This window comes from Prinia subflava, chromosome 2 (genome assembly GCF_021018805.1).
Source record: "Prinia subflava isolate CZ2003 ecotype Zambia chromosome 2, Cam_Psub_1.2, whole genome shotgun sequence".
Lineage (NCBI taxonomy): Eukaryota > Metazoa > Chordata > Aves > Passeriformes > Cisticolidae > Prinia > Prinia subflava.
In genome coordinates, this window is record NC_086248.1 from 24,226,768 (window position 1) to 24,246,583 (window position 19,816).

Genomic DNA, 19,816 nt, shown 5'->3' on the forward strand with positions numbered 1-19,816 from the left:
GGGAGTAACAGGGATGATCATCCATCAGCACCATCATCTCACCTGAGTACCCAGGTCACTTAAGACAATCATTCTAAAGAAGGTGCCATCAAACATACTGAGTTGATCCTTTTATCCCATGTGGTTCATGGAAGAGCTGTCTAAGAACTTCTTCTGTAGTTTCGAGGCTTTACAAATCAGTTGGATTACAGTAAAACAATTCCAAACAATAGGACACTTCAACTGATCCTGCTCAATGCTACATTTTCAATGGCAAAAGGAAAGGCTGCTTAGGTAAATGAGGGCTGCCCCATATGCTGCAGTTCCACAACTCTAGGAGTAAGGATACTGAAGCACACACTCCTGCCTCATACTTCTACAATACAGTTTTATACCTATTTATGAATTTGTCCTTATTAAGCTTGCTCATACCATCTGCTTCCACTGATGCCCATGGCTGCAGGACACAGACTCTTGCTACCTGCTAGGTAAAAACATTCATTTGACAGCTAGGTAAAAACATTCATTTTGACAGCTAACAGTTTCCAAAACACATTACCTGAGTTAGGTTTTATGAAGTGTCTGGTCTAGTATAGCTACTGGAGGGCTTCAATTGATAAACTGTAAGGGAGCTGTAAGGGCATTGTAAGGGAGCAGAAATAAACCTTTTCTTGTACAGATACTAATGAGGAAAAAAACCTTAGACACTTTCTTTCATGCAGATTTATTTAGAAAACTATGATTGGTCTCATTACGGCTTTTTGTTTATGCCAAGCCTGTACTCCACCACTTAAATTCTCTAGAAGACACAGGTTTGTAAATTTTATGTAATAAAAGTCCAACCAATTCAGTCAAGGTCAAAAGAAGTTTTGTGACCATTCACCTATCCTTCCTACCCTTTAATAAATAATTTTAGGAAATAGATCTGCTCTTTTAAAAATTTAGATAGCCTCACCTCTTATTTCCACAGAAACAGGTTCTCCTTCCTGACTATGTATTTTCATGGGATAAAAAGTGCTGGGCACCAACTATAAAGTTCTATGCACATTTTAAAATTTTGTTTATAAGTAGTTTTCACCCTTTTTTTCCATCAAAACCAGGGAAATGCTTTTTTGAGTGTAAGAAGAGTCTAATCATTTAATCCAAATGCTCCTTTGCCTGTAAAGGGTAGTCCATGAGTATATTAACACCAACTATTTCCTCTTGTGCATTCTACTACCTGAATTAACTGCACGGTAAAAAAACACTCCCTGATGGCCAGACTTATATACTTATAAGTCACTTATGTACATATAAATACACAAACATTGCTGTGCAACTATTGCATATTTTTACTGTTTTCTTCTCAGAAACCATCATCAAGATGTCACAGCATAGGATACATCCCACACTAACTATTTGGCAGTCGAGTTTAGGAAAATGAGTTTGTGCTTAAAGCCAGACTGGATGAGTTATTGCTAATAAAGCCTGTCAGGGTTACGCTGCATTGTCTTAAACGCCTTAAAAAAGAACTGCCTGCAGTTAGGCACCAGAGAACGACGTGGACAAAGTCTACAAGAAGTCTAAAATTACAAACCCCCCTCAGCGTGCTTGTTATACGCATGGAATGTGCTGATCTGTCGGTGGTTGCAAGGTCCCGCAGATAGTCGGGAAGAGATAATCGTGTTTTCCAAGAGCCTTTCAGAGAGGCTCTCCAAGGTTCCAACGCGTGCCCTGCCATGCGGCGTGCCCAGCCTGCTGCTGGAGAGAGAGAGGGATAAAGCGGGCAGGCCCAGCGCATTGCTGCCAGGATGAGGGGCTCTGCCAAAAGGTCCGTTTCTCTCACCCGGTACATCAGGAGCAAAGGGAGAGCCTTTTCAAAGCAACTGAGCTATGGAAAAGGGGCTTGTCCATATATCCGACTTCGAAGGTCTCAAACGGGTATCGCTCCCTTGCCGCGACTTGCTCCACCGGAGTTAACCTGGAAACCGTGACTCGAGGCTGACGGGTTTATTTTTTCTTGAAGCCGACGTTTACTTTGAGTTTAATCTCCCACGCACACCCCGCTCCCGGGCCCGCCGCGGGGCTGCCGATGCCTTGGCTCGGGTCGCCCGTGCCCCGCGGGCTCCCGCGGCTCCCGCGGGCCGGGCCGGGCCGGGCCGGGCGGGGCGGGGCAGGGCACGGCAGGGGCGGGGGGCCCGGCGCGGCCCGGGGAAGGCGCTGCCCTTCCCTCCGCGGGAGAGGGCCGGGCTTCCCTAGTTCAGGCAAGTCCTCGCCCCGTTCCCAAGGCGCTGGTTTGGTGCGACACCGTCCTGACATGTTGTAACTGGTTTCCACACCCACCGCGCCTGAGAGCGACGGGAAGTACCTGCGATGAGCGCTGCGCCGCCGTGACTTGCCGCCGCCGCGCTCGCAGCAGCCGGCTCGGGCCGCCCCGCCGCTCCGGAGGCGACACCCCACGCGGGGCACCGGCGCAGTAAGTGGGACTCCCTTCAGTCTCCCTCGGGACGGGACGGGCAGGGGCAGCACAGGGCAGGGCAGTCCGCCGTCCCGCCAACATCCCGCTGGGCGCCGCGGGGCGTGTGAAGCGGGGGGCGCGGGGCGCAGGCGGCGGGGCCGGGCGCGCTGGGCGGGCGCTCCTCCCGCGGCTCCCGCGCTCCCCGCCGCGCCGGGGCCGCCACACGTGCGGTGTCGCCCGGCGGAGCGCCCGCTGCCCTTTGGTTTGCCTGGAAAGTTAACTTGCTAGTTGAACAAACAAATCCACCCCCCCAAAAAAAAACCAAAAAACAACAACAAAAAAAAAACACCCAAACCAACCAACCCAAACAAAACAAAAAACAAACAAACAAACAAAAAACCCCAAAACAACCCCGCCGCAAAACAAGCAAACAGAAAGAGAAAAGATAGAAAGCAACAGGAACGCTTGCGGTGTTGTTTTTCACTTGGATTTGATGTCCTTTGTATTCACAGAAAAGGTAATTTCGTTAATAATTAAATAATTGCCTGTCACTGCGTAATGTAAGGTAATTATTATTTATTCTTGATACAATTCTTTAATGGAAAGGTTGGTGGAAGGCAGGTGTCATAAAACGCCTGTTTGTTCTGTTAAAGGTTGGTCATGCCAGGCCCTTAAGCCGTGGGGAGGCTCCTTGGCCGAGCCGTGGGCCAGAGGTGCTCAGGTGGATGCCACAAAAACCATCCCTGAGAGTGTGCAACAGCTTGCAACAAGCTGTTCCCCAGGTTTAAATTTCCTGGCAAGGTTGAAACTTTATGCAGAAACTGTCAAAGTAATCACATTTCCATTGGAAAAGAGATAAGGAATCCTGAGGAGAGCACCCTGGCCAGGCCCTTTCCAAGGACTGGCTGTACGAGCCTGAGGTTAGAGATGCTCCCTAAAGTTCCTGAATAGGAAATTTTTCAAATCCTGTGAATATTACTATGGCAGAGAAGTTCCTTGTCTCTAGTACTACTCTGGGACCCCTGTTGAATGTTGCATCATTTTCTTTAGTGACATTTGTCATCTGCTGCGTTTGTGAAAGTCTGGGATACTCTTCAAATCTTTCTATATAAAGGCACAGTTACTTCTTTCTCATAGAAAAAAGGTCTTTTCTTGCTGGGTTCCTGATAATGGCATTAGAAAGGTCTGAGCATGTTGTTAACAGAAGGACAAGACAATCCCATCAATGCAGGATTCAGAATTTATGTTCTTTACCAGAGGATCCAGTTTTAGCAGCTCAGTTGGAGTTTAAATTCAATTTAAGGGCATTAATGACACTTATTTAAAAAGTTTTGAGTGACTGATCCCTGTGTTCAAGCAGAGAAGATGGCTGATATGCTGGGCTGGGATGAACAGACAAGGTTATTTCTCTGAGGATGAACTACTACTTTCCTGGTACTGGTAAAATTTGTGATCATGTACATAAAGTGTGATAAAGATCTGTAAGCCTCCAGAGATGGGCCTCATTCTGCACAACCTTGCTAATGTAATTGTTGACCTGAGGAGGACCTTTGAAAAATCAAGTTTATTATGCAGAAATCACAATACATGGTTGAATAAGACACCAAAAAGCTTATTGAGAATTTTGTCCAAACCTCTACTGCTTTATCCAGAATTATATGGTTTCACAGGTTCAGTTTCTGCACAGTAGCTCTTACCTTCTACAGAGAAAAATACCTGTGTCAAGACCTGTAGAGGTGTATGTATACTTTTGTCAAGTATACCTGAAGCCATTGTTTTAATTTGGGAGTTCTCTTTTGTTTCATATGAATGTATCTCATGCTGATGGCCATAATTTCAAAAACAAGGATTAAATTTTTTTCATTTGTCTCAAGTGTTCTGTGATTTATTTCCATGCTGGCAAATTTTACATTTACTTTCTTAAATTAATGTGCACTGCTTTAAGCTTCTTTTGTAAACAGCACTTGTAAATCAAACATCAAAGCTGTTCACTGTAAAATGACTATTCTTGTTTGGAAGATGCTGCCCCAGAAGTCTCACCTTTCCATGGTTACTTACATGTATTCCCTGCTTTCAGCATAAGTCTGAGCATAAGTTACTGTGTTCGACCTATGTCACAATTAATTAATTCATTATGTTCAATGAAAAGTCAAGCAATATACTATACTATTGTGAAAAACAAATGAAAGAACCAAACCAATTAAAAGAAATGCATGTGAGGCAGAACACACATGTAATCATATTTTCTTTTTATTTGTTCATAACATTCAATATTTGATATTGCACAATGTTACATATTAAGTACAGTCCTATTCCCTTAAGTTATTTTCAAAGGACAGAATGAGGAGAAGAAAAAAATCAATTCAGACAGGCTTTTGAAATAAACACATCTTTCTCAACTGTATATATGCAGTCAGTGGAAAAATTTCTTTTTTGGAAGTATATCCATTCCAAAGTAGTAAGAATTTTAGAAATATCTTTTACTTGCTTTTGTAAAATCATATTTATTCTTACATCTCATAATAAGACTGACTTTTAAGAATGACTGTGTTACTACAGTGACTAGAGAATGACTTGTCCTGGAGGGCCCTAAAAGAGGAGTGTATTGAAATCTCAGTGAAGTTACCTGTATTTGCTGTTCAGACTCTTAAGAACGACTCAGTTGAGCACCTGCATTTTGTACTCCTGGTTCTTCATTCTGTATCTAAAATGTCTTGAAAACCTGGTCCGGATGATTGGGCCAGTCCTGATGTGACTGTTTTAATTTTCTGATATGTTAAGAGTTTAATCTTTGAATCTGTCTGTCTTGCCTGTACTGTGTGCTTAGTTCCTTCTGCCACATGCTGTGTCTGCATCTGTGAGAAGGGAAATGGTATCACTCCTATTTCATAACATTTCATTTCTTCTTGTGAGAGCAGTGTAGAATGGAGCCCTGAGTAGCTGTCAGAGGAATAAGTGTAGTTCTTAGTTGGGGGGAGAGCAATCAGATCCCTTTCGTGTTCTGCTTTCCAGTTCACCACAAAGAGCTGCTCTTGAAGCAGCCAGGAACACTCCTTTCCCCCAGGCTCGAAAGCAATCCTATCTGGGAAGATCTGCCCTGCTACTTGGCTGAGACACAGGATTCAAATGGAATTATTCCATATGACATGCTGATGCCAGCTTCAGATCTGGATTTTTATTTCTTGGTCTTTTTTTTAACCTCAGACTTCCCAAGTTCGTTATAAATCTTGATTTAATTGAACATTTAATTGGTTTTTGAAGTATCAGTAGTTATGGAGATTTTTATTTTCATTCCTTTAGGTTAATACAGCTAATTTACATTTCCTTTCGGGAAGATTTAAACCATTCCCAACAGACAGTGGAAAGCAACTGCACTGTTTGCAAAAATATCTGGAAGGTCTTGATGGGAAGAGGGAATTAAGTTACATTTATATGCCAGTAAATGAAATCAGAACTCCATATGACTATTTGCTGTTATACTGCAATACTATTAATTGGGCTTGTGAGGAAACCCAATGTTAACTCTCAAGCTCTCAAGCTTTTTCTGACTTTCCTACCGTCGTTAGATGTTCTTCTTACTTCTACAGTCTTTCTCTTAAGCTTCATGCCCTAGCCCTGGAAGGTGTGCTGCCATCTTTCTATTTTACATGGCTATGCTGATGCTGCTGTCATGAAACACCTTCCCCTCCCCCTCTTTTTTTTTTTGGTGAGTTACTGAGGGTTGCAGAAATGTGAAGGAAGAAACATTGGGTATTTGTTCTCCCTCTTTCTTAAATCTCCAATGCACAGCACAAAGCAACCCTCTCAGACCTTGTTAAATGAAATAAAAAACAGTATGAGTTTATAAAACATCAGCAGCAAACAGCTTGTTATTAATGTTAAAAAAAAAAGATTAAAGCAGCCGCTCCTTTTGGCAGAAGGAATGAGCAGGTTGGAAACTAGACATCAAATTGCTGATTCAGAGTTTGATCCCAGATGTGGGAGGATAAATCTTTCTGGAGTTCCTCATAACTCACTGAAATGAGCTAGGCTGGTCCTGCTTGGGAGCAACAAGTGGATTAGATCAGCATGGGAGAAGAGATAGATAAGGAGGAGTACCTGAATGACTGTGGTTTCAAAGAAGGCAAAGAAAAGAGATGCATTGCAGAGACAAGTAATGTATCAAAAAGTAGGAAATTTAATTGGTCTCTGAAGTGCTTCTTTGGACAGTACTCAGTCAGTTCTTGCAAAAGAGGTTTTGAAACCCAGCCTATGGTAGTGTATTGGGACATGCATTGGGTATGTATTGGTGTTACTGGTATGGATGTTCAGTCTACCATGAGCTCTGACATAGCTTGTAATAGCAGAACTTCCTACAATCACTGAATTGTGTGTTTAGTTTACTTTACGTAAAAGCTCTTTGTCTACCTCTTTAATATAATATCTACTTAATATTTATCTATCTCTTTAATATTTAATTTGTGGCAATAGTAGTCCCTGTGCCTTTTCAAAGTTTTTTAAATTCGTGGAAGATTTTAGAAAAAGTTAGAGCAACTTTACCAGAAAAGTATTTTGGTTAATAACTGTGCATGTGTCATAGATATCTAGAAATATTCTTATTGTTTTCTTACTTATTTTCTCTGTGCAGATACATTTCATCCGCTCATGAATGGATGCTTAAAAGACTTTATACAAAATACATGTGAAAATGGAAACTTCATCTTTGTTGTCCTCCTTACATGATGAATGCAGATCAGACAACTATATTGAACCTCATTACAAGGAGTGGTACCGAATAGCCATTGATGCTCTGATTGAAGGAGGTTTAGAAGCCTACAAAGAATTTCTTTCCAAAGAGAGATGCTCAGAGTTCCTAGCGGATGAGGAAATTGATTATATTTTGAACAATGTTCACAAACTTCCCCAAAATACGATTTATTCCTCTAACCATGCCATTGATGACACCTCTTCCTCGGGAACGTACTGGCCCATTGAATCAGATGTGGAAGCTCCAAATCTTGACTTAGGCTGGCCCTATCTGATGCCTGGAATTTCTGGTGGCACAAATATTGATCTCCTTTTTCACCCACCACGAGCACAGCCTTACACCATAAAGGAAACTGTTCGGAAGATGATACGAGAGGCAAGAAAGGTAAACATGAAAATAATATGGGGAAAAAAAGTGGCAATAATAATAATCTAGTTGGTGTTTTATTACAAGGGTATTTTTGTTTTTGTCCTGACAGGAAAAAATTATCTGGTTGCTCACAGTTTAGTTGGAAAGGTTTTCCCAGACTGAGATCAGTCCTTCGGTGTCACATGCACCACGGTTATTAACTGTAATTCAGGGGGATCAAGGGTTAATTGGAGGGATTAATTAATCAATCCTACCATTATAATGAATGATTACTGTTTTACTGTAATGCTGACCAGTGCAGGAGACATTTGGAGATAATCAGCACACCTTTTCTTTGACCTCAGTTGAATATATAATAAGTGATACAATTCTGTATAACTTCAGGATTTATACTAATGTTTTTCTCTTGCATCAGTGGGAGCATGCATTGGTTTGCCATGGCAGACAGTTACAAGAAAACAACACCTCGATGTTCATCTGAATCATGTACCTTGAGAGTCAGGTTTTATGATTTTTGCATATCCTTGCAGAAATCAAACTCAGAATGAAAAAACAAACTAGACTTGGGCAACAAGGAAATAGATTTTTCTCTTGTATCTTGCCTTCATTTCTGATTAATGACTAGAAAATTTGGACATTTTTCCATTTTTCCAAAGGTCCACTCTCCACTTAGGAGTACTTGTATGTTGAGTTTCCTATAGCACACCCAGCTTACACCTTAGTGACAGAATGTTGTATGTACAAACCACTTTTGCTCTCAGTGTGTCAGTTTAAAACTTCTAAGTTTTAAATTTTTAAAACAACGTCAGATAAAAAGAAAACCAAAAAAAGTATTACCATGCAGATCTGTTTGACACATGGTCATAATGCCTCTTTTAAAAGTTTCATAAGTATTTCTGGCAAGAATGTCACACTATCAGATTTTCTCGATACAATTATGTTTTGCATGACCCTATGAACTTTAAATTGGTCGAATGGGCTCGATCTCACATACATCTGTAGACACTTCAGTGGCTGAAATATTTGTGTAAATATGTGCAATAGAAATGGACTGGACAGGACAGAGAAGGACTGCGTCTTTTGCATTGTCTCTGCTATATTTAGATAAAGCATATAATTTGTTGCCATAATAGAGTTATCACTAGGCCTTTTATCCTACAGTTTATAATTTGGAATGACTGTATGGTCAAGGAAGAGTTAATTAATTCTCTCCCTCTTGATCCCTTTCTGAGTGAGATTTGATGTTTTCTGGTTTGTTCTGTAGTGAGACTTGCCTGTGAATTGCCCCAAATACTCTTGTCAGCTGCAGCTCCTGACCTACTCATGTATCCACTGTAAGGGAAATAACTAAATCCCTGTTAACGCTGTTGGGAAGACTAGTGCAGTTTTGCTTCAAGGTCTTGAAATGCCATTAAGTTAGGCCATTCTCCCTTAGTTGCTCCTTGAATGCAGCTGTAGAAAAAAATTAAGTGTCATTCTTGTTTTGCTTTGGAAGAAGTTTGAATGCATAGTATGTTGCTCCCTGATGTGCATGTGTTGCTTCCGCTTTGTAAAGAAGATGTTTTATGTGTGTCACTGTCAAATCTGACAGCTGAAAGGTTTGTTTAGTTGATCAGCACAACCTTAACATCAACAACCATAACAATTTTGATACAGTGATACAGATTGGTTGCTTCAGGGACCAGCAATTAAATCCAAGTGACATAGTATTGTTCAGCCTCTTTTGTCTGCAGATGCATAGAAAAATTGAAAGTATTTCTAAGTAAGGTAAAGTATTTAACTCATGATTTAAATCATGCTTACAGTAAGCCCTTTGTAAACAGCCTAGTGCACTTCTCCTAAGCCACTTAAAAAATGTAGTTACATTAAACAGGGTTCTTTGTTATGTAGTAATGGAGATGCGTAGTCTTGAGAATATTCAAAGCCAATAGGATAATATTGCACATGAAAAACAGAAACCTGTAAAGAATAAATCATCAAATCATGTTCAGCCAACACAGCTGTAAGCAAAATTTACAGGAATTTCAGCAAACTTCTGTGTGAAAATATACAGGCTATTGGAGGTGGGCATATTCGTGCCACTTAAATTTAAGCACAAAGCCTGAGTGTCTGAGATCAGGCGTTGATTTCCCTGGGCTACCTGAGAACTTGGTGTAGTAGGAAACTGGCTCCTGCCAAGGGCAAGGCAGAGAATGTTTCTGCACTGATTCAGTCCATGAAGGAACCCATTGGATGTGTATTTGTATGTATAAACCATCCCAAAAATTCATGAAGGAGACTGAGCCACTTGAAACCTAGAGGCTTTTGAATATTGGGATATACAAGGATAAGGTGACACTATTAGTGGACTTATTCTTGACCTCTTTCATGCTTGATACATCATAGTGTCACTCCTTAAAATGATTATTATGTATGTTAATTTTGACCTTAAGAAGATGTTGTAAACAACATTAAGCAACTTGATTGCTGACTGATTTTTTCCTAACTAGGGGAAAATCATTTGTAAGGCCATGTTACACTAGACAAAAACCAGTGACTATAGAGAAGTGTTGTAATAAAATCTTGTCACATTTTTCTGGGATACACAAGCAGCATAAAAATTATAGATATCACCTTCATTGTAAAGTACAGGTGATGTAATAATGGAATTCCTACAGAAAAGAATCAATACTATTAATTCCTAGAAGAATGAGCTAACCATTTAAAGAGATGAATGCATGCTTGTGATGTATGTTTCTGAAGTTTACATAGAGCAGGGAAACTGTATTGAACACATCATGGCATTACATTGTCACCTGTGTACTACAGCACTTCTGTGGGATAGATGCGATGTTAGCAGAGTGCCTTAGGTCAAACCAAGATGTCAACACGATGGGGCTTACAGCTGCTGTAACTAGACCTCATCTAAATGATACAGCTTGCCAACCACCCTCCTCTGTCAACATGACCCGTGTTCACACAAGGAGGCGTTCAGCGTGACTGTGTCAACTGGGGAGACACGAGCCTTTTTCACATGCTGATATGACCATGTGAGGAAAAACCACTGCAAGGTCTGTCTGACCTTAATGATGGACACCTTTGTAAACAAGCTGGTAGCCTTATTTCTCTTATGTTTTGGAGGCTGCTGCCTTTAATCACTGGCAGGTTTCCGCCTTCTCCGAGGCTTGAGGTGCTCCTACAGCGTGACTCATCATGGCTGGGCTGTCTGAACAGCAACTGATAATGTTTCGCAGTTTTTGCTGAGAAGATTATTCATCTGGGAAATGATATCAAGATTATTACTCATCTATGTCAGGTTGTAGTGGGTTGATGCTGGTTAACATGAAAATTCCTTCTTTTAGTGCACTGTAACACAGAGACTTCAATAATGATGTGTTCTCTCCCTCTGTGACTTTTCATAAGAGTTGCATCAAAACCGTCAGTTATGAGGCTCGTACTTGTGTGCGAGGAACCTCTTGTACTGTTTTCAACAGGGTGAGGCAACAGGGAAGAGAAAGGACAGAGCACCAAAGGGACCTTCTGGCAGTGTGTTTTTCTCTTTTATAGTAGCTAGATTCCTCTGTCGACCATAGAGATGTTCCTGCACAGTTTTGGAGAGAAGGCACAGCTCAGACTAATAAACAGATGAGGATCTGCTCTTCCTGAGAGAATTGAAACCTGTTTTTTAAAGAACCATGTTGTTTAGACAACCCAAGGGTTACTGGTTTGTAGCACATGCCAGAAAACACTTAAAGACTTTCCTGACATACTTTTGGGATTTATGATGGAATGTATGAGGTAGCACATTATTCAAAAAAATATGCAATACTTTTCACTGACTTTATTTTATTAAAATAGACTAGCAGTTGTAAGCCTGGGTTTATGAAATCAGTGATATTTGTAAGAATTCTTTAAAAACCTAATTGCTTAGAAGCTTAAATAAAAATTTGAATTGTTAGAGTATTATAATTGTGGAAAATGAAAAAAGGTGGTTGTTTTTGCTGAAATACTCATGGTTGGGGTTTTTAATGAGAAAAGTTGCAAAACTTGGACTCTTGGGAAAGAATTACATTATACACTGTGAATCAGTATAACTTGTTATTAGTCTTGCTGGACACACTGTAGGTAAGCACTTATTTAAAAATGTCTTCCTTTTGAATTCTTTTGAGAGAGTCATGTACCAAATGTAATGCCTGTGTTGTTTTCTAGAACAGTGGACTTCGTCAGATAAAAACAGTTGACTCATTTTAAAAAATATATAAAAAGGAAAATATTTTCTTTTACTTTTGGGTTTTTTGTTTTATTTTGTTGTGTATAGTTTCAGGCAAGAGTGAAAGTTTGTATTACAAAAACCAATAATTCACTATTAATTAATTATTGTTTGCTATTATTTTTCATTATTAATTCACTATTATTTACTGTTAATCTCATTTGGTCATGTGTATAATACAGTAATAATAATAGTCTAGTACTGGCTGCAATCTATTATGAAAGAAAATCAAATTCTTACATGCTTATATGAACAGTAATGTTTCTATACAGAAAAAAACCCTTGTAGAATATGGATGTGTTGAGCAATCTTATATTTCTGTTTCACCAGTACTCTTTGCCAACTATTTTTTAATATAATTTTAACACAGACTGGAGCAATGAGAATGATTCGTGCTTGTGGCAGTGCTTGTCTTAGCTCACTAATTGCATTGACTCAAGCATATGAGATAGGGGCTGCACATTTTTGTATGTAAAAACCAGAGCAGTCTGCTGAATTCAGGGACAAAGAACAGATAAATGCAGTAGTTGTCCCACTCAGACATTTTCTGTAGTATCTCTAAAGTGTTGGATTATCAGTGGATATAATTTTTTAAGATGAGAGTTACACATATAAGCAGCATTTTCCCTGCCAAGATATTCTGCCCCACAAGGATTTCAGCAGGTGCCTTTTGGTTCAGCTGCTCTGCTGAAGGGTGAATTCATCATTAACTTCCTCTCAACTTCTGTTCAAAGACTTCCTGATGGTTGAAAACCAGCATGGCAGTCATGTATATGGTTTCTAGGTGAAACATAGTTTTTAGTTTGTAGTTGATTTATTTCAGAAAGTGAGATCATTTCCCATTTTTCTAATTGCACAGAGTACATGCCATGTGTCGGAAGAGAACTTGTCTTGCTCTTGTTGCTACTGTGTGACCCAGTATCAATTTTTTGTCATCACAAAGTAGTGCTGCTCACAAGTAATTATTTCAGGCATTTTCTCTGCTTGGATTTGCCTTCAGAATCTTCACACTGTTTTACTTGCCTGTCCCCTTCTCTCCCTGCTGTCCTGCTCCCCCGTGGAAGGCTGGTCCCAGAGCAGTCGCAGCAGTGCCTCACAGTGCAGGCAGAGGACTGCCATCCATGGGACACATCTGCAAGCAATTTTATGATCTGGAAAACCTGGGACTTTTGTGAAATCCAATTCTTAACGTGCTCTAAACATGAAACCCACAATGCTTCCTGATAGCGCTCCTGTTACGTGGAAAGGATCCAAAACTGAAGAGCAAACAGAGTTCAGAGCTTGGAGTGGGAATCTTTGAGAACATTATTTTAATTAGTTGTGGTAGTTTTTTATTCACAGGTTTCTATCTTTGTAAGACTTTTGACACCTTCAATACTCATATTAAAAGATGTAATTAAATAATTTATAGGTACTGCCATTTTTGTGTCAGAACTGTGCTAATGTGTTATCAAAATATCACACCTCTGTGATGAATTTAAAAATGGAATAGGGAAGATTAAAGGCCAAATATTGCAGGCAGCTGTATTTCTTTATTAATGTCTGTCTCATTCACATACATATGAGACGCAGGCATACATATATGCTTTGTAGCAATTCCTTTTATTAAAGCTTTTTCTCTCATTGACATAAACCTCTGTCAGTCAAAACAAAAGCACCATTAAGAGGTCATTCATGCTTTTTGCACATTCAGTAGATGAAAGTCTTCTTTATCATATTCAGCAACAACTTTTTACTACATTATGCTGAAGCAATTACAGATACAGATACAGATTTACAGCAAAATCTGCTGTAAATACAAAACTGTTGATTTAAAATTATTTTTCCCAGGCAGAATGCTTCTTTCAGTGCCCAGACTAGTGTATTTGGGTTTTGTCCCTCTCCTTTTTTCACTTGTCCAAAAAATACTGATAATGTTGAAGTGCTATTTTTGTTCATCTGAATTCCTCTCCTGGAGAGATCTCCATTTTTCTGCTTTTTTTTTTTTTTCAACCAGGAAACCATCTTGCCTGAAGAACTATAGCCTTAATCACTTCACATTCCTAAATCTGTAAGCCTTTTTTCATCTTTTGTAGTTTTAGCATAGCTTTTGAACTAATTATAGCTTTCCAGCACAGCCAGTGATGTGCCGAGGGGGACACATTTAGGGTAATTTTAAACTTTGAACTTGTTCTATATCAGAATTTGGAAACTAAAATATTATATTATCTATGGTAGGATTTTAAGTGAGCATGGCTTGGTGTGCAGATATCTGCAGTACTGAAGTAGTATTTGTGTAACACAGTGTGATAGAATCTACATAGAAAGTGGACAAGTGCTGACAAAACAAAAGTTCAAAATTTCCCATTCTTCTGTTTGGAAGGAGTGGGATTGCATGCCAGTGAGTTACACGTATTAAGATTCCTCATGTATCAGATCTGAGTACAAGTATCTACTTCACTTTTAATTATTTCAGAATGACTTGCCTAATGTTATTTAATTTTAATGACATTAAATGTCCTTGAGGAGTACTGTTAGTATTCCAGTACACATGACAGAAGAGTCAAAGTACACTTTATTATTTACCTCTCTGAAGGAAGTGCAGACCTTGCCATAGACAGCTGTGTAGTCATGCCTTCCATTTTAGCCTGCTGATAAAGTATGTCTATAACCATTTTCTAATAAAGTTGCAAGAGAAGTACAATAAAGTTGCAAGAGAAGTTAAAGTCCACATTTTCAGAAATGCTGTCAGCATTCCTGAGACCTCAGAGGGCTTTTGCTCTGTAAAACCCTACTATAATTTACCTTTGGAAGGAAGGAAGCGTTGGCCATCGCAACCATAACAGGGTGTAACTGGTGCTGAGCTTGCTCCTTTACCATTGGGTCTGCAGACATCCATAAAATGACTCACCTCAATACAGCTGTTCAAAATAAATAATTGCAAGATTATGGCTTGCTTGATCAGCAGTTAATAATTTTTCAGTATGCAGTCCACTGATCAGTAAGCCACCTGAATTTATAGTAGTGTTATTTGCATTATAAATACAGAATTACAAGCAACCAAACTATCTGTGCTTTCCTTGCCCTTGTTTGTCATCTTTCCCATATCTTAGGTATTTGTTTTCTGAAGCAGTAAACATTATTAAGTTTCACTGCGTGTCTGTGTATGGTACACGTTACTGGTGTTGTAGTCCTCCTGATTGGTACCAGCCAGTACAGACACACCTCTGCTGCAATATGAGCAGTAGATTCAGAATTTGTATGCTCTCCTTTATCCCAGCCAGCCTCACATAACCAAGGTGTGTGGAGTTTTGTAAATGAGACTACTGGGACATGTTGAATATTAAATGAATATAAATCACTTTTGTTTTGAAAGATACAGTTATAAACCAAAAGTGTGAGGATATTATACATTAGCAAACAATACTCAGAGCAAGTAGGGGCCATTTTTTATTTTCTTGCCTCTGTGGTTTTAGTTTTTGATAAAAATTACTGTTGTGCATTTGTAATTATGCCAGCTAATTTCTGATGAACATCAGTACTTCCCTGATAAAAGTTGCAAACCGTAGCTGTGTAATGCTTACTTTTCAAATATATTTGTAAAAGCATGAAGCATTCTTAGCTTCAGATAAGGAGGGTGTGACGTATACAGGGTGTTCTCACACCTTATCTAGGAGCAGTTTATCTTAACCAGTTCTGTCTCTTGGTCTGGAGTGCTCGTGCTGACTGCCCAGATGTACGGTGTGAAGGAACAGAAGGGATTCCTCAAAAACAGGGTCCATGATGACCCCTGCTTTCCCCGGCAAGGAGTGTGGGGATGTAGCTGCCTTCAGGAAGCTTCTTGGTGCATCTTTTAGCCAGGAATTTTTGCTATCTGCAGCACCAGATCTCCTCAGGCCTTTTTGCTTCTGCCAGTGATCCTGCTGTCAGAGACAAAGCTGGGTGATAGGATAATATGAGAAGTTATGCGCTGTATCTCTTAGAGATGAAAAGAAAACTTTGAGATCTGCATCATCCACTGGCAATCAGGCTCGAACAGTTGCACAGGATTGTGTGTTCAGGCAGCCAAATAGGTGTGCCTTCAGTTCAAACGGCAGATACAACATCTCAGCCTTATTTTCCTGCTGTTTCCTGGAGCTGCAGGCACTCTTTGCCAAGAGGGCTGCACTTCAGCTCAGTAAATTCCCTTTATGGCTTGAGCACTAGGTAAAGACATCACCTTTGAATTTGGGTCAATCTGAGTGGCATCAGCCCACAGAAGGCATTGTAGTTAATGTTTTTGATTGATAAGGAAGAAATAATATTGAGGATGAGATAAAATAATGAGCACAGAAGAAAATTATGATTCCCAATGGGACCCTTCTCAAGAAATGCCCACTATGGGACTAAGCTCTTCTTAAGCTGTACAGAACTCCCTGATAGTGAGCTGTGCCTTCTGATTAGAGACATCAGAGGCAGCAAACAGAAGTTACAGTGTCAAGCCAGCAAAACTGATTAGCTTCAAATGCCGGGGGATGCTGCTTGTCAAAGCAACTAGGTCTCCATCCAGCATGACAGAGCACAGAAATATCTAAAGCTGTCTGCTGTTCTGATAATTTCCTGTCACTGACTAATGGTGGATTAGCACAGGCATGCAGTAATTGCCTGAAAAGTCACTCTTAAGGGTGTGGGTTTTTTAAAAATAATAGCAGGCCTATGTGGCTGCACAGAATGTGTTTGATAGAGATCAGTAACCTTTGTTTGCTGAGCGTGGACCTAAAAATACAACCATCTACAGGTCTAACTTTTACAGCAGTATGTACTCTAACAAGTCTACAGAAAGTTGCTTTAAAATGTAGCAAAAACTGTTATTTTGCTCTGAGGACATACTTTTGAAATGAGAAGTCTAAACATAGAGATTAAACTGGGAACTGTGATTCTTCTATTTGTTTATTTATTTGCTATCATCCTATTTAATGTTTTAGCATAACATGAGCACCAGTAATATCACTGTATTTTCTAATGGGTTTTACGATGCACAAAATGATTGCAGTAATACCATCATCTATTCTGTTAATGAATTCTGAATTACTGAATATCAGTAAGCCACTTGTGCCAGAAATCTCGTTAGTCAGAGGATTTGATTTCGTATGCAGAAGTTTATTGATGAAAATTAGTTGAGATCTGAAGTGCCATGATATGATATTGCAAACACCCGTTACAGGATTCCTGGCCCAAATAAAGGCTCTGTTCTTCATCTTGAAGTTACAGGAGTTAAACAGTGTCTTTGCAATGAGTTCTTGAGAGCTCAGGAAGCTCCTCTGTGTACATGCCAGAGCCTTTCAAAGCCAGAGCTCCAGGTGCTTTTTTGGAGGAAGGAGAGCAGAGGAAGGAAAAGATGGGCTGTTCTTGGGTGTTGGGAAAGAGGCAAGTCAGAGGAACAGGGAACCTGCCAGAACTTTTAGTTGATTCTTATGAGAAACCAGTGCAGCAACTAAACACTGTTCAGCCCTTCAGAGGGACCATAACACTGGAGCCTGCACCCAGGGTGGGTATGATGGCAGCTTGAGGTCACTGGAGTCTTAGAATATCCTACAGCTTAAGACATACAGAGATCTTTGAATCAGCTGGGCTCTGCTCTGCGGTGGTGAGCCTTGATCAGAAGTAACTCCCTGAGAATCTGTATCAAAGGGGTGGGAGTAAGGCATCAAAGTTGTGCATACTGAAGTGACCATGCTTACAGTATGACAGGAAACCATCATACATACATTTTTGGTTGTAGTTCCTCTTTCCTTTCCCTCCATCTTTTCACCCTTCTCCAGCTGTGTCCTTTGAACAGCCCTGTCTCCTCTGTCTTTCCTCCTTTCACTGTGCACCTCAGACAGAGGTGAACATTTGCTGCCTGCTCTAAACACTTTTGGCATCTTTCTCGAAAGCAGTTCCAGGTGTGACATCTAGGAATAATAGCTCTCTCTTAGACCAATAAAGAAATGTGTCTGCCCTGGAGGATGCCAGTCAGCAGACCTGAAGACAGTGCTTTCAGTATGGTGTTTGTGTCTTTTTTCTTCCTCTGTCACTCCCAGTAAGAACTTGTAAAACACCAACATGATGTTAGAAATATAGCAATGCTTTTGAATTGCTAGTCAAATCAATTTTATTGCCACATTTCTGATTTTTTGTTGTGAATTGCGTACCTGACATTATATATTGGGAAGGTATATTTTCTGAATAGGACTATCTTACTGATGTTTTTGGCAAAAACATTACAAAGTTTAGAAATGGAGCAATTGTGTGTCAGAAATTACAATGGGGTTTTTAATTACAATGGTGACTTGTATACACAATTGCTTTCCATCTCATTCTATCAAACAGTACATCTAATAAAACTTAAGAAGAATTTTTTGGGGAATATTTTGTAAAGGATAGAGAGACAAAAATAAAATATCAAATAAAATATCTGCTCAATGAAGACACTTTTTTTTTTTCTTCAAGCAAAATTAGATCCGTAATTCTGGGAGGATTTAAATACTGTAATTTGTATACATGAGAGGTTCTATTAACTTAACATGCATATGTTCGCAGGATTGATGCCTAGGGATATGGCCATATATCATTAAGGATTTGATTCTGAACATTTAATTAATCTCTTTCTGTTAAATCATGCCACACAGTACATTTGTAGTCCAAAATGAGCCACATCTTCAGGTGATTGCATCCATTGTGAGCACCTTAAAATGTGTCCAAGCAGACTGCTGTAATTCAGTTATTCTACATAAAAACCGTTGAATAACTGAATATCTGATAGCCAAGCAAAGCCATGAAACCAATGGAATGTTTTCCTTTCCCCAGATACTATTCCATCCCTTTACTGATCCCTGCATTCAGGCCCATGTCCTGCACAAGTGGGATGGATGCACATATGAGTGTTACAGAAGATAGGCTGGGCCCTCCAAAAGAAATACAAGAGTGAGACTTAATTGATCATGTTGATACATAAAGAACAAGAACAGATTTTTCCAATATAGAATGTCTATCAAAGAACTTTTATTCTGTAGTTTCCTATAAATAGCCTCAATCAAAATGATTAAGTCCTCTGCTAGCAAACCTTAAGAGTTTATATGGGAGATACAGGCTTTATTATATTCTGCCACATTACACATGTTTACTGAGCTTATATATACTGCAAGGAAAATCCCATGGAAAAGTTTCTCAATTTGCACTCTCAAGGCTTTAAAAATGGTTGCAAAATGTATTGCAGAAAGCACACGTGCACTTTTTCATGCATGCTGGCATGCAAGTAAGAAAAACAAAAGAAAAACCCATAAGAAGCAAACATCTGGAATTTAGTTATTGTGGTAGAACTGTCCAAAATATTTTACAGATTTTTTTTAAAATGCTCCATATTCTTAAATTTAAACAAAACAGTTACCTTGAGAAATGGACAGTTATGACATGTTGATAAAAAATGGTGTGTACATAGGTAGGTATACCAATTTTGAATTTTTTTAGTGGTGTTTCAAAAAATTCTAGGGATCAGAATGTCATAGTCTGCTAAATTCTGTGCAGAGACATTGCTCATACTATCTGAGGAGGTTATTTGCTAATTTAATTCTAGAAAGTAGTCCTTTAAGATACAAAGTAAAAGAATAAAACATTTCAGTTTAAAGTGTTACTGTCTAGTTCATAACCCAGCTGTCTGTTTTTAAGGTAGTAGACTGCACATAACAAAAACACAGATAACTTGAACAAGGGAAATACCTAATTTCTGAAATATATAATAACAGTATTTTAATGCAGGCACTGAAGTTACAAAACTGTGTACTCTATCTGAAAGCCTCATTAGAAGATAATCCTTGTCAGGCTTTTTTGAAAATACCACAAAAAGCTAGATGTTTAAAGATTTGGGGGGATTTCCAGCTAAGTACATTTGTTGAAACATTCCAGGAGCACAGTTATAGTTACCTGTTGTGGAAACATGATACTGAAAGAGAAACAAAAATCTGTGGCATTTTAATTCCAAATACAGAAATCTTTCTGACTTTTTTTAAAGTAACAGTGGCATTGTTGGCTGCCTTTT

General features: G+C 39.4%; 1 protein-coding gene across 1 annotated transcript in view; it reads left to right on the forward strand.

Annotated features, from left to right (window-relative positions):
- The first annotated feature begins 2,297 nt into the window (after positions 1 to 2,297).
- FAM83B (family with sequence similarity 83 member B) overlaps positions 2,298 to 19,816 on the forward strand; it is a 56,101-nt gene continuing 38,582 nt past the window's right edge. The window contains exons 1-2 of the mRNA XM_063389379.1: positions 2,298 to 2,434; positions 7,044 to 7,547. Coding sequence (XP_063245449.1) covers positions 7,104 to 7,547 — 444 coding nt within the window. The 5' untranslated portion in view covers positions 2,298 to 2,434; positions 7,044 to 7,103. The remainder of the gene's footprint in view (positions 2,435 to 7,043; positions 7,548 to 19,816) is intronic.